Source organism: Trichoderma asperellum, chromosome 5 (genome assembly GCF_020647865.1).
Source record: "Trichoderma asperellum chromosome 5, complete sequence".
NCBI classification, from domain to species: Eukaryota; Fungi; Ascomycota; class Sordariomycetes; order Hypocreales; family Hypocreaceae; genus Trichoderma; species Trichoderma asperellum.
The window spans coordinates 2,136,329-2,150,519 of NC_089419.1; the positions used below are offsets into that span (position 1 = coordinate 2,136,329).

Here is a 14,191-nt window from a genome sequence, read left to right on the forward strand (position 1 = left end):
AGCAAGGCTAGCCACGGGTTTGCAGCCAGTGACTTGCACTGAGATGCTCGTACTGTCCTGTCCGCATCAAGGGTCAATCAATTATAATCATGCAAGATGGACCGCCAATCGGGCCAAAGGTGCGCTGAGAGCATGGCTGGCTGCTTGATGCTGTGCTCTCACCACCGCCTGGAGATAGTCTGGGGCTGGCCAATCGGGCGGCGTCGCTAAACCAATCGCCCTCTCGAGGATTTTCTCATTTGGTCTCTTGGCTCGACGCAACTCCGCGGAAGTGGCGCTAAGGCTCAAAACGCGATTCACTATCTGGACCAAGTATTACTACATGCTATTAGACACTCCCCTCCATGGCACGGTATGCGGACTATGCAACGAGCTACTCCGTGCTAGCAACACTCATCCTGATGTCAGTTACCGGAGCACTGTGGCATCGGAAGAGAGACGAGAGGTCAGCAGACATCGAATTACACGCCGCCCCCATACTAGGTACTACTGAGCACTAGCAGCAGTGTAGTAGTACTGCGCGATGTTAGATGACCTGCCCTTACCGAACACAAGTTCTCCATATTGGAGACGCGCAGCATCAGCCTAATAATACTCGACTCCTGAGCAACGTGGATGAGGACCTGGATGGAGATGCCTATGCTCCAACGTACCTACATAAGCATGGAGCGCAGGGCTTGAAGCCCCAGATTGGCCTGTCACGCGCTCTTCGATATGGAGCAGCCGTTGTGGCTCATATGGAGGTAGGTATTAGCTCAGAGCCAGAACGATACGAGCACTACTAAGGTGCTTGATATTGCAGCGCCTGGTCAGTAGGTACTCCGTGCCGGTGACCTTGGACGCAATACGGTGTACCCTGTCCAACGACGACAGCTTATGCTTCGCAAGACTGCTGAGACAATACCGATGTTGAATTGCGGCATCGGACCAAACAGCCAGAGCAAAAAAAAAAAAGTTTGGGTTTTGCGGCTGCGAGATAACAAAAACGCTATCCATCCATTGGCTCTAGGAGTGAAGAGGGAAAAGATCAGCTACAGAACGCCGTGCTAGCACGAGTAAGAGCCGCCATGCGAGAAAAACATAGACGCAGACGGAAATTTCTTGGAGAGAAAATTTCTTTCTTACGTCGCATCTCGGCCATGCTCGAATCGCTAGGAATAATACTGTATGACCGCCATGTGGGCTTCTCCCGCCTTTCCGGCGCTCGGCCTATTTGCATTAGCCTTCTCTAGCGATTCTTCCCACGTTCCCATGTCCCAGGTTCGACAAGGCCTTTTCGCAAAGAGGCAGAGCCCCTGCAGCGGCAAGCAGTTGGGATTAGGTAAAAATTTGCCCCGGTTCTCCAGTCAGATGATTTCCCTAACCTCATTCCATTGCTCATATCCTCCAGTGCTTCAAGATCGCGAGATTACTGTTGGTCCATCGTTGAAATTTTTTTTTTCTTGCTACCGGCCTGGACCACCATCGATCAATCCAGAGCCCCATGGGTTCTAGCTAGTCACCAGACTCGCTGCTGTTTTTCACTCTCTCCCTTGTTATCCGTTTCTCTTTTTTTGCCGCTCGCTCTCTTCCCGGTGCTCTCTTCAAAGTGCTCCGTGCTCCGTACGGAATACTGTGCTTTGTAGCGTGACGACAGAACCTCTGTATGCCGTTGACGCTTGTCCGCGCACGTACTGCCATGATTGTGCAGGCAGAATACCCAGCCAATCGCCTATGCCTTCTCTGCTCTTCCATCAATTTCGGCTTGTCCCATTCGTCATGGGCTGCTAAGTGGCCACGGTCGTTTGGACGATGCTGCGTTCCGTCATGCCGCACCACGCCGTTAACGCGGCGACCCATAAGCACCAATCCTAAAGGCTAAACCGTCGTCCTCCCGCCACTATCGCGCTTTGGAACTTCTTTTTAAAAATGGACGCTGAGATTTAGCGCTGGAGCAGTCGTCGGCAAGCACTACTTTCGCCTGCAGGCAGACGTTTGACAAGGGCTGTCTCTCCTTCAACTTGTCTCAGATCTCAACGACATCTAACCGATGGCCAACCTCCTATTTTTCTCGTCCATTCTCCCCCGCCTCTTTATGCAGGGCATTGTTCATAGGACTGCTCCATCTATTGGCTAGCTCATTTTCTGTCCTCGTGAGCTTCGTCGGTGTTGTCTCGCGCAAAGGCAACAAACAACTTACTGCAGCGTTGGAAAGGGGGGGGGACAGGATACGGTAAGCCTCAGCTCTGTCACAAGGAGTTCATTCATACGACGCCCGGACATGCTTGTACAACCACATTGTCGATCTGTCAAGCGAGCTTCCGGACGAAGAAGCACATGTACAGAGTACAAGCACACACATCATGAGGGAACGAGGGGGGGGTATGCTATGCCAACGCGCGACTCGGCCTATATCATGCATTAGCTCGCGTGCGCTTCAAACCTCACTGCATTTCGGTCCCTATCACGGTAAAATTATTGCCTATGCGGTCGCAAATCTCCGTACTGAGTGACTTGTTCGTCATCACCCCGCGTCGTTATCAACATGTCGTCTTCTGGGGGCCATTATGGAACGTTGTTTGAAATACTATGTAAGGGTAAGGAATATCCCCTGCGATGAGCCGGATGCCGAGGAGCTGGGATGTATGCAGATCACAACAAACCGTAGTACTTTTCCGTAAACTCGCTGCGAACAGCTGTTCTTTGCCGTACTTGACTTTCAAGTCTTAATTTCTTGAGCACCCTAGGATTATCACATCCGCGCCACTCCTATCCATATTGGTATTTCCCTTTCCGCTCTAATGACACGGTGCTATCTACGGATATTTGAAAAACGCCCTCCAGCCCCTTTTGGTGTAGCATCCCAAGTGGCTTTTCCTGGTTCCTGCCATCCCAATGGACACCCAGGCTGTGGAGAAGTCGGCACACTGAGCTGTGTAGCATTTGCCCGTGAGAGTGTATTCCCATCCATTCATCCATCCATGCATGACGGCTCTCACCATTAGCTATGTCGGCATGGTGCATATCAGATTGTGCAATATTGGAAATCGCATTCCTTTTGGTGACGGCGTTGCTGCAAGTACATACTGGTTTATAATTACTGCTACTATAGCAATCATGGACACTGGGCGCTGCCAAGTAGTAATTGAAATTCGCGTAAGGGTGCTCTAAGTTGCATCCTCATTACTAATAATAATCATACTATCATCCCTTTCAAGGAAAATATGGTAGCAGCAAAGCACCATGGTTCGTCATAAAAAATCAACATGTCATTATACGCTCTATTCCCCCCTAGTGCTAAATTCCTTGGCTTCGCCCTTCTGAGGCCATGTTCCAGAGATCAGTGGTCATCATATCCACATCATCAAGCTGCAGCCTCTCTGCCCATGTCTGAGCAGCATCGGAACCTGATCCGCCCACGACGTTTTGAGCGAGAGAAGCATCAAGGTGTCTCTGGTATCAACCGGTTAGCTCGCCAGACCCGGCCGCACGACAGTCACACTTGAACGGGAACTACTACTCCAGAGGGGAAGAAGCTTACCCAGTCTACGTTATTAGCGGACAACATCCACGACATATCAAATTGGTCAAGGCCATTTGCCATTGGCGCATTGCCGTTAGTGAGAATGGTTGACGTATTGGCGGCAGTGGTAACTGGGTGCCCCTGGGAGAAGGGTGTCGGCCCAGAACTTGAAGCTGAATCTAGAGCCTCGTGTTAGTATCTGATGACTTGTTTTTTTTCTCTCTTTCTTTGTTGCGGATTTTCTTGATTGATACGAACCTTCAAACCCACTGGCGGTCGCATAATCAGACAGATTTCCAGTGACATCAAGGGATGATGATATTACATGGCTAGATGCTGACCGGGACAATTCCCCTCCACTAGGTTGCGTACTTGATGAAGCTGGTGAGATTCTGTCGACTGGTCTTCCGAGTTTAGCCAGCATAACAGCCAACGTATCCGCCGTCTTCTTTAGATCCGTCAGTTTATTAAATACTTGGCGGCTGATGTCATACGATCGCTTAATCATCTCAATCAGCTCGTCCTTGGTCGGCGATTCCCTCTGTCTGCCAGCCGTGCTGAAACCATTGCCATCGTCCGAATAGCTTTCGTTCTGAATAGTGAGGTATAATATCATGGCTGCCAGCATGAAATCGTGTACGGCGAGCGAGGTCATGAACCAACCAGACCGGCCGAGGACGTTTCCAGGTCGGCATCCCAGCCAGGAGGAATATTGAAAGCCCAGTAGCGTGATAGCGGCATCCAGGCATTGATTCCGCGAGTAGTCATGCTCGGGCTTTGGCACGGTCTCTGCTAGATAGCGTCGATGCAGAACGCAGCGACACTTGTGGTATAGGGAGGCGAGTCCGTATCGCTGGATGATCTGGTGGGGCTCCTCGCCGATGCACTCCTCCAGCGGCTTGACGTACATGAATGACGGGACGCTGTTCCAGGCTTCCTTGAGGAGGTTGTCTAACTGTAACACCTCGCTGTAGCTCGGCGGTGTTAATGAATGGGCTTGCTGGGCGATTTTTCTGAATACCCGAAGGAGCCTAGACTTGTGAATAGCATAAGTCATGGTTGAGTAGACTGAATCTGGCCGAGGAGTTGGTAGCTCCTTGCAACTGTCATCAAAGTCGTCGTCTTCTAGGTTGCGGGGCAGGTCTGTATCGGCCTCGATCCCACCGAGCATGCTCGGCAGTCCCATGTGAAAAGAGACGAGGAGGTCGATCTGGACGGCCATGTTCCACTGCCTCCGCCGCATCTCGCCTTCAAAGGGAGAGATGTTGGCCAGGTGGGACGGGTCCCGATGGAAGCCCATCTTGAGCATCAGCCGCAGGCAAACGCCGGATAAGATGTAGCAATTCATCTGAGCCGCCCGGTTGAGGACAAAGTCGGCCTCAACGTAGAGGATAAAGGCGGGGATCGTTACGGCCGTTGGCTGAGAGTATTTGCCCCATATCAACGCCCATCCTGCGGCTGAGCGGTATTGCTTGATTCTGTCCTTTATGGAGACTGGAGAATCACCCTCGACTTCGTCTGGCGCGGAGAAGTTGTTGAAAAACACTCCCATGGTGAGGACTGTAAATAGGAGAGCTATCCAGTGAAGCGAGACCTGGTTGGGGTTTTGCCAAAATTGCACATACTGGATGACATTTGAGATTAGACACGACGGTATCTCCGGGTCGCATGGGCTTGTTTGGGCCAACTCACTTCTTTTGTAAAGGTCGGACGGTGAATAATGTCTGCATCCCACAAGTCAGCCTCCAAGAAAAATGTCTCATAAACTCGACATAGCGAGGGGTTGAAGGCGATATACTGACGTTGAGATGGGCTTTTGGATGAAAAGTATCGCGTAACCAGCCGATCCACCACATGCCGTTCGGGCAGCTGAGCGAGAAGCTCTTGTCGATTGCTCGGCGCTCCCCTTGAGTACAGTAGCATCTCTGGTCCTTCCAGCTCGTCGCCCGGCCCAAACTCATCTTCCGAGTCGCCGGGGTCATCAAAATACGCTTTGATATCTTCGATCTGCACCGCAGTTAGTCTCACTAACAATGCTCTACTACTATCCATTAACCATCAGATTTCATCTTCATCACTTACATCTTCGAGCATCGCTAAACAGTGAGTAGCGCCTATATAAGTTGTCGCATGATCTCCGTGAACGACTTGTCCCTTCACCTGCGGCGCAACAGGCCCCCCCGATTCTCGAGTCGTCTGAGGCTTGTGACTGCCCTCATCATCCATCATCTCTCGGACCATCCCCTCAAGCCTCTTGAGCCGAGCCGCAACGCCCTTTGCCGCCGGTCTCTTCTTCTCCGGCTTTGGCGCATAAACACACAAATCGAGCCGGCCCTTCTTCGCGCACTGTCCGCATGGTTGTCCGCGGTCACACTTGAGCTTGGAGTTTCGACATGGTGCGCACGAGAGGAGAATCCGCGTGCGCTTCTTTGAGATGGCTGCCGCATTTTTCGAGGTCGAGTCTAAGTCCATTTTACTCTGCGTTATCACAATTGATGTATCTTTCTCAGTGTGCTGCCTCGCAGCCTTGTTGTGGTTTTTGTAATTCAAAGAGTGGCAATGGTGGTAAGCCGCGCTGACACGCCGAAGCATAAGATCTCAGAAACTCTACACGCCACAACAATTCTGACTAGGTTGGTAATATATGCATAACACAGCTAGCCGCACGCCAAAAAGACAACGGCTGACCGTTAAAGAAGTTTATTTACAGAGCCGCAGTCAACTTTCGGAACTACAGCACTATTAATTCTATTCGCAACAAGACTATGCCCGTATATTACCTAAGCGGCATGCTTTTTAGTTTGCTCGGACTTGCGCTAACTCCAGTCGCGAGAAGTTGTACAAACCGTAAGACGGTGGAGAAAAGACATGAAGAGAGGGAGACCAAAAATAAAGAAAATACATGAATAAACTGAAGCCGTAAACCCGTAATTTTCCATCATGTAGGCAGCGTTCCCGGTAGCCTTTCTATTACATATTTGCCTCTTGCGACGCTCATGATCGGAACACCGGGGATCTTTCGTAGTCTCTGCTTCAGGGCCTTGTCGTTGGTTCCCACGATGTATATCCTGTTCTTGCTCACCCGGTCCACGATGCAGTCATCGGCATAGGTACCCTTGTGGTCGCACTCTATCCGCTGCCATCTTTCGTCTCTGGCTATCCTCAACGCCAATCTGTATTTTGTGCCCAGTTTCTCCAGTTCGGCCATGACGCATGAGGTGATGATGGGGTTGCACTTGGCATAGAGGCAGTCCATCATGTTGTCCAGCAGCGACAGTTTCCTCTGGACCGTGTGACTTAGGAAGTTTGTATCGCAAAGGACGTTATACGGCGGCACCAGGGCCTCGTTGTGGAGGAAGAACATGTTGCTGGGCAGCTGGGGAGCTTCTTTGACGAGTTCGCCTCCGACCGTCCTCTTGGCCTCTTTCTCCTTCTGCTTGAGCTCTTCCTTTAACCGGTTTTCCTTGAGTCGGGTGTCTTGGAGTCCCATGACTCGTTTGACCTGAAATTTAAAAGTCAGTACTTTGCCGGTGACTGCAAATCAATCTCTTCGGTGGAAGTTGATGGACGAACCTGTCCAAACTTTCTGGTCTTCTTCGCAACACCCATGATTGCGGCGTTGGCCTCGTCAGGCTACCGGAGATGATTGACTTTTGTGGGTTATGATTCCTGGAAGTTATATAGAATTCGGACCAGTGGCTGTTGTAGGTGCGACAACCTGAGCGAAAGTGAGCTTGGCTGCTAAAGGCTTCAACTTCGTTTCTGCTGTTGAAATATGGCGATAAGACCAAAAAAAGTTCGGATAGATAAGATTTGCTGCAGCGCCTGGAGACTGGTGGCGGGCGGTGCACGGGCCACTTTTAGTCCATCTTAGAGGTACATGGGAGGTACCTTTTTGTGTGTGCTGCAGGCAGTCAATTCCACTAAAGGATGTAGCAGCAGCCTGCTAACTCGAGCGATCTCGACGCGTCCCTCCAGATCGCGTAAAGTGATTTATTTCGTCGCTCCCAGATCCTCAAGCGAAAATGCCTGCCGCAAAGCCAGAAGAAAAGGGCGAGTCCTCCAATGCCACGTCAAAGGCAGTATTGGCGGCATCTTCCAATGGATCACCCAACTACGAGCTGCCATGGTACGTCGAAAATTCAACCCCTCCAAGCGTGCAGCGATAGCTTCTGTCAGGGTATTAACGGTCGTTTTCCAGGGTGGAAAAGTACCGTCCGGTGTTCTTGGACGATGTCGTTGGTAACACGGAGACTATTGAGCGATTGAAGATAATAGCAAAGGAAGGAAACATGCCCCATGTTATCATCTCGGGCATGCCTGGTATTGGAAAGACAACCAGCGTTCTCTGCCTCGCCCGCCAGCTACTGGGAGAATCGTACAAGGAGGCCGTCCTTGAGCTCAATGCCAGTGACGAACGAGGTATAATAGCTTCCAGCCTCGGATTGGATATCAATAAGTCTCCTGCTAACTTGTTCGCATAGGTATTGACGTTGTTCGAAACAGAATAAAGGGATTTGCACAAAAGAAGGTCACTCTGCCAGCTGGCAGACATAAGCTAGTCATTCTCGACGAAGCCGACAGCATGACGTCCGGTGCCCAGCAGGCTCTTCGAAGAACTATGGAAATCTACTCCAACACCACCAGATTTGCATTCGCTTGCAATCAGTCCAATAAGATCATCGAACCGCTACAGTCACGATGCGCAATCCTTCGATACGCCAAGTTGACAGATGAACAAGTCGTCAAACGATTGATGCAGATCATCGAGGCGGAGAAGGTCGAATACAGCGATGACGGCTTAGCCGCTTTGGTGTTCAGTGCAGAGGGAGATATGCGACAGGCTATCAATAACCTGCAGTCGACGTGGGCTGGTTTCGGCTTCGTCTCAGGGGACAACGTCTTCAAGGTAGTCGATTCACCACATCCAATCAAGGTGCAAGCCATGCTGAAGGCCTGTTACGAGGGAAATGTCGACTCGGCTCTGGATACCCTCCGGGAGCTGTGGGATTTGGGATACTCGAGCCATGATATTATAAGCACAATGTTCAAGGTCACAAAGACGATGCCGACGCTTAGCGAACATTCGAAGCTGGAATTCATCAAAGAAATTGGCTTCACCCATATGAAGATTCTAGAAGGTGTCCAGACACTACTTCAGCTATCAGGGTGTGTCGCCCGGCTATGTAAACTGAACATGGATCCCAAAAGATTTAAACCGGTGTCAAAATAGGATAGAAGATAATAACGGAATACAGGTAGCGAATGTGATTTTTTTCGGCGTTGGAACTGGGGAGATGCTATACAATGTGAGGTAGTTGGGTATCATCATATGATGCTATGTACATGATCAAACACATGACCTTGGAGGGTTCGACAGGCAAAAGACTGTTCATCGTTTTACTTTTCATTGTTGTGTGCAACTTCTTGCTCATACCTGTCCCATTTTGCTTTCTCTCTAAGCCACCTCCTCTGAGCTCTCATCTCAGCTTCGTAATCTCTCAGGCGCTGGTCTGCCGAAATCATTCCTCCCAGGGTCATGGCCGATATTTGAACGTAGCTATTCGGTATATGAGCTTGTATGGTGATATAGCGGGCACATGCATATCCGATCTACTTACACTTTGAACTGGACGGTGGTTTTGCGGTAGAGCGGCGACCTGAGATAGGCCAAGGCTCCCACAATTGCTGCTCCGACGCCCCATTTAGCCGCTCCTATAAGTCCTCCCATGCCGGCTTCCCATCCGGCATTCTGTGCCTCGCCGCTCCTTAATGGATCGTGGGGGGAGATCATCTTTTTTGGAGGGGAGGACATCTTTAGAGAGCAGTGTCTATGAGATGAGACAAATTGAATGACGTTTCGGGTGTCAAGGTTCAGGCGGGAAGAGCGGGACGATGGGAGAAGACGGCAGAATACCAATCTTTAATATTCGAGGAGCTCTTGATATGAAGATGCGCTCTAGGATAAAGCAAAGTTTACATCGAACTTGGAGGCGTGAGATCTCGGATGGCTGACAGGTCGGGAAATATTGGTACGTCATAAAAAGCTTCAGGGTAGCAGCTAGGCATTTTATGAGCTTCCCCACATAGCTTTGCCTGCCTCGTACGATTATTCTGTGCGCCCGACTTTTGATGGATAAGAAAAGCAGAAGATGTTGTCTTTCCTAGTCAAATTTTTTTTTTAAGTACGTAAATGGGTGATGTATGTAGTTGGACTAAAACAATGGGCTGTCGAGGATTTGTACTGAATCTCCGATCAATCTATTCAACCTCTGCCGCTAATATAAGGCACTCACTCACTACCTACCTCTATAGTATCTGTACTCCCATATCACGTACTGTATCAATACCGTAGATTCTATTTGACATGACATGTATACTTCCAGAGGATCCGACATTCAGACCAGGGCAAATCAATTCGCTTAACTTTGTCACAAACAATACTAGTCGAACCACAAACGCGGATAATTTTTCATCTCTGGTCCAATTCCACGCGTGCGGCATGATGCGGCAAGTGCGGGCACTTGGTACCTAATATTTGGTACCTCTGTTACTTGATAGAGTCTTCAACAGGCACATCATGAAAACCAGACCAACTCGCTCTTATTTTTCAGCTGTGGGGTACAGACCTGCAGGTACACAACTTACTATATCAGTAAGCGGTATATGCATTTAACCAGACGCGGTCAAAGCTCTGATGACAAAAGCCCTTCCGGACACAATTTCTTTTTGTTCTACAACAGGCAGACAAGACAGAAAAAAAAAAAAAAAAGCTTGACACGGCAAAACCCAGCAATGATTGCGCCTCCATTGTTGCCTGGAGCTGCCAAGTCTGTGCTTGCCTGTCTATAAACTGCCGAGCGCTCAGGTCTTTGCACCTTTTCTCTTCTTCGCGTCAGCACCTTGAGATTTTGTGCCTTTCGTTGAGCAAAGTTGCATACAATGGCTGAGCTTTCTCTGGACGCGTACTGGCGAGCGCCGCCAATTGCTAGGTAAGGCTACTCAATTCCCTCCTCATAGCTGGGTTTCAAGAATCACATGCTGACTGCGGCTTTCGCCATTCAGAACCGCTGCCACTGTTACCTTTGGCTTGTCTGTCGCCGTGCACATGGGGATGCTTGCAGGGGACCTCTTCCTCTATGACTTCCACTACCTGGCGCGGATTCCTCCGCAGATATGGCGCCTTGTAACATGCTTCTTGATCACCTTCCCAAATCTGGGTGTTCTCTTTGACACTTTCCACATGTACATGTACATGAGCCAACTGGAAAAAGGTCATCCGCGATTGTCTAGACGAGAAGATCTTGTTTGGTATCTGACATTTGTGTGCGGAACAATTCTGGTAGGTCTTTTAGTTCAAACTCTTCTGTGCTCTCCCGTGTACCCCATATATGAAAACCCCTCAAATATCTGCCCGGATAGTGCGATGCCTCTACTGCTATCACGGTTCCTGGAATTGAGGGAGATTACCCCTGCACTTGAAGTCGATCCACCTCATTCGCATTAGGACGGCTTTCGGTGTGGGCATGGTGGGATGCTGTAATGGATGACTCGTGTGACTTGCTATTCACTCGGGTGGTTTTATATGCTCCCTACATTCCCCCATTTTGATGACATTCGTGCCTGTTTTCCCCATCACACCTCTTTATTAAATCACCCCGATTCTGATTGAGGCTGACCCATGCTTCAGATACTCAATCATTTATTGGGTTTCGGGTATGGAATAATGACGCAGGCGCTCCTCCTCGCCATGGCGTATACTGTAACTCAGGAGCAACGAGGCCAGACAACGAACTACATGTTCATTAATATTCCGTCTCAGCTCGTTCCATTTGCCATGATGGCAATCAACCTCTTCTTCCCCGGCGGCATTAGTATTGTGTTCCTGCAGCTTCAGGGGCTGGCCGCAGCGCACTTGTATTTGTTCCTGACTAAAATCTGGCCCGATGTTGCCGGCGGGCGAAACTGGCTTGCGACTCCTGCGTTTATTCGGTCTGCAGTGAATGGAGTAGCGCCTGCGCCGCAACCATCTGCTGGAGGTAGAGGGTTTGACACAACGTCCGCCCAAAGCAGTGGTGCTTCTCGGGGACCATTACCGGACTCATGGCGCACCAGAGGACCAGGGCACCGCCTGGGTTAATTCATAACATACATATAATCATAATAATATATTGAGCGAATGAATCTCACTGGTATGCTTCTTAGTAAAAAGTTTCATGACAGTATTCATGGTTTGTTGATGTAGCAGCAGCTCATTCTATCCACTGCACCTAGCCGCTATAGCAGCCACAAAGATTGCGTCACGGAATACCTATTGATGTATATCAAGTTATTATGTCTTATGAATGTAATATGTATAGATTCGAATCAGAACGCCTCGGTAGGATATCCCAGGGTATAAATGATTGACAGCCATTTCCTTGCGGCTAAATACCTTACACAAACCTAACGCCGTTTTAAACAGACAAAGCCACCATACCAGACCAATCCAGATCCCATCACAGCTTGAATAAAGCATTAATAATTTTACATCGCTTAAACCTCCCAAACATGTACACCTCAAAAGAGAACAAAAGACAAAGGAAAAAAAAAAGGACAGCGCAAAAAGAGTGTAATCTTGGTAGCACCTTAGCATCCCCTATTCACATCCCATACAAGATGCTCTTCCCGCTGGCCAGTGGCACCTCCGTATAGGCAGCATACTTCTCGCTATTTTTGGGAGTGGGTGGACGGTTTCGCTCAAGGACAACGACGCCCGCGCCAAGTGGTCTGTCAATGAACCGAGGATCGCTCAAGAGAGGAGGCGTGATGTGTAGCTGATGATCTGTAGCGTCTCTAGGCTGCGTAGTCAAAGGTTGAAGCACGAGACTCGGAGGAGGAGCTTTCTTTGGTATATATAGCTTGGGTAGAGAGAGCGAAGAGAATCTGGAGCTCCATCGGGATGAAGATCCAACTAATGTTGGCGAAGAGTTGGGCTCAGATGGAGATGATAGCACAGAGTGTTTTGGTGTAGGGAGTGATTGTGGCTCAGGCATTCGAGAAGCGTCTTCCACGGCGGACTTGTAGGCTCGGATGATGAACGAGTCGGGGGTTCCCGGCCTGCGTTTGTGTGTAGGCTGAGGAGGTGGCAGAGAATGACTTGAGCTTGCGCTTCTGGCCTGCTTGGAGACGGTATTGGGGTCATAGGCGTGATGAGCAGGCATGGCATTATCGTGGCCGTGGATGGCAGATCTCGGGTCATGTGTGAGCTGTATATGGCCTGAGCGAGCGGCACTCTCCATGCGGTTGTAGAACTCGGCATTGGTCTCGACGGGGCCGTTTCTGGCAACGCCGTGGAACTCGGGGTAACGAGGCTGGTGAGCCACATATTCCCAGGGCTCAACCATGGTTTTGGGAGACTCAATCTCTTGTCTATAGTAGTAGCGTTGCTCGTAGAAGGGACGAGGGGAGTGCCTCTGGCGAGCGAAATAGACAACGAATAAGCAAGTGGCAAGTCCGAAGATGAAGACGATTCCGACTATGATGCCGATGATGGCGGCTAGAGGGAGGCCTTTGGATGAGGCGGATTCAGTGTCGTTGTTACCGTCTCTTGGAGAGGCCTTGAAAGCCTGAGCAGTCTGGGAGCTGGCCAGAGCCAACAAGAGGAGATGTATTGAAGAGATCATGTTGGGTTCTGCGTACAACTGACAGAAGATAGACAGACAAGGGCTATATAAATGTACAACGGAGTTTTAACAGAAGTCTATTACCGGGAAGGTCTGCCCACTGTAGGATCGAATCGATCTTTTGCTAGTGTCAATCACCACTTTCGTGAAGATATGATACTGGCAAGTAGAGAGATCCTTACAGTTGAGCTGATCAACCCTACACAAGACAAGCGACGAGGCAGGTGACTATCTGGGCAAGAGACACATCTCTAGGAGCCGGCCGGTGGGAAAGGCCGGCAATAGATATATGACTATGACTATGCTAGCAACAATGAGCAACGCCACGCCGGAGAACACAAATCAAATATACACCCTAATCGGGGCATTACCACCACGCTGTGTTGGTTCCAATGTCAATACTGCATGTATAGGTAGGGTGCAAGCTACATACTCATGTACATGTATACACATGCATGTATGGGGCTTTTGCCAGCAGGGGCCCCGCGAGGCCTACGCAGAAAGAGGCTATGGCGCAGACTTTGCTGCCGATGGATGCTACCCTCATGGTGGCGGCCGACACATGCACGCAATCCGATCATTTTCAGGCCCGAGGGACATGAGGCGTATTAGACGAGAGGAAGCCGACGCCAAGCTGGGCAGGGGGGGTAAGCGTGAGAGAGTTCTGGGCTGCTTAATATGCCATTATGGCGATGCCATTCGTCGAGGCGTCCCGGGCCTGAACTCGCATCCCCGACTCATGACGCTCTGGCCTGCTGTACGACGTAGGGCCGTTGGGATTCTTCCATCCAAACAGATGGCGGGCACGGCTTTTGCAGGCAAAAAGACAGAGGGATCTAGTGCGAGATCAGCCAGCCTGGGACACGAAGGACTCAGAGCAAGGCCGCCTCCGGTGTGAGTGGGACAAGGACACGGAAAAGTCCTACGGGAGTAGAAGCCGTGATGAGGCCTGGCTGATACTGCTGCTAGTATCAGCACGCTATGATACATACAGATATCAGAGAGGAAACGAAACGAAACAGAA

The 14,191-nt window shown here is 50.1% G+C and overlaps 7 protein-coding genes across 7 annotated transcripts; 3 read left to right on the forward strand and 4 right to left on the reverse strand.

Moving 5' to 3' along the window:
- Positions 1 to 1,026: 1,026 nt before the first annotated feature.
- Positions 1,027 to 2,688, forward strand: TrAFT101_008864 (uncharacterized protein). The gene is made up of 2 exons (XM_024909664.2): positions 1,027 to 1,321; positions 1,391 to 2,688. The coding sequence occupies exons 1-2, from the start codon at positions 1,168 to 1,170 to the stop codon at positions 1,492 to 1,494; spliced, it is 258 nt and encodes an 85-aa protein (XP_024761714.1). The 5' UTR covers positions 1,027 to 1,167; the 3' UTR covers positions 1,495 to 2,688.
- Positions 2,689 to 3,276: 588 nt separating this feature from the next.
- On the reverse strand, positions 3,277 to 5,974 carry TrAFT101_008865 (uncharacterized protein; the record flags this gene model as incomplete). The annotated part of the gene is made up of 5 exons (XM_066128453.1): positions 3,277 to 3,432; positions 3,521 to 3,681; positions 3,761 to 5,126; positions 5,195 to 5,509; positions 5,585 to 5,974. The coding sequence occupies 5 exons, from the start codon at positions 5,972 to 5,974 to the stop codon at positions 3,277 to 3,279; spliced, it is 2,388 nt and encodes a 795-aa protein (XP_065984571.1).
- A 466-nt stretch (positions 5,975 to 6,440) lies between these two features.
- TrAFT101_008866 (uncharacterized protein) lies at positions 6,441 to 7,111 on the reverse strand (the record flags this gene model as incomplete). Its single annotated transcript, XM_024910946.2, has 2 exons — positions 6,441 to 7,004; positions 7,076 to 7,111. 2 exons carry the CDS (start codon positions 7,109 to 7,111, stop codon positions 6,441 to 6,443), a joined length of 600 nt encoding a protein of 199 aa, XP_024761712.1.
- Positions 7,112 to 7,446: 335 nt separating this feature from the next.
- Positions 7,447 to 8,891, forward strand: RFC4 (replication factor C subunit 4). Its single transcript, XM_024899774.2, has 3 exons — positions 7,447 to 7,631; positions 7,704 to 7,924; positions 7,987 to 8,891. The coding sequence occupies exons 1-3, from the start codon at positions 7,528 to 7,530 to the stop codon at positions 8,733 to 8,735; spliced, it is 1,074 nt and encodes a 357-aa protein (XP_024761711.1). The 5' UTR covers positions 7,447 to 7,527; the 3' UTR covers positions 8,736 to 8,891.
- Positions 8,892 to 8,902: 11 nt separating this feature from the next.
- TrAFT101_008868 (uncharacterized protein) lies at positions 8,903 to 9,317 on the reverse strand (the record flags this gene model as incomplete). The annotated part of the gene is made up of 2 exons (XM_024899745.2): positions 8,903 to 9,062; positions 9,124 to 9,317. The coding sequence occupies 2 exons, from the start codon at positions 9,315 to 9,317 to the stop codon at positions 8,903 to 8,905; spliced, it is 354 nt and encodes a 117-aa protein (XP_024761710.2).
- Positions 9,318 to 10,259: 942 nt separating this feature from the next.
- On the forward strand, positions 10,260 to 11,765 carry TrAFT101_008869 (uncharacterized protein). Its single transcript, XM_024907901.2, has 3 exons — positions 10,260 to 10,494; positions 10,568 to 10,844; positions 11,193 to 11,765. The coding sequence occupies exons 1-3, from the start codon at positions 10,445 to 10,447 to the stop codon at positions 11,640 to 11,642; spliced, it is 777 nt and encodes a 258-aa protein (XP_024761709.2). The 5' UTR covers positions 10,260 to 10,444; the 3' UTR covers positions 11,643 to 11,765.
- On the reverse strand, positions 11,677 to 14,079 carry TrAFT101_008870 (uncharacterized protein). Its single transcript, XM_024907900.2, has 2 exons — positions 13,601 to 14,079; positions 11,677 to 13,545 (listed from the first exon to the last, which is right to left on the reverse strand). The coding sequence occupies exon 2, from the start codon at positions 13,165 to 13,167 to the stop codon at positions 12,145 to 12,147; it is 1,023 nt and encodes a 340-aa protein (XP_024761707.1). The 5' UTR covers positions 13,168 to 13,545; positions 13,601 to 14,079; the 3' UTR covers positions 11,677 to 12,144.
- Positions 14,080 to 14,191: the final 112 nt, after the last annotated feature.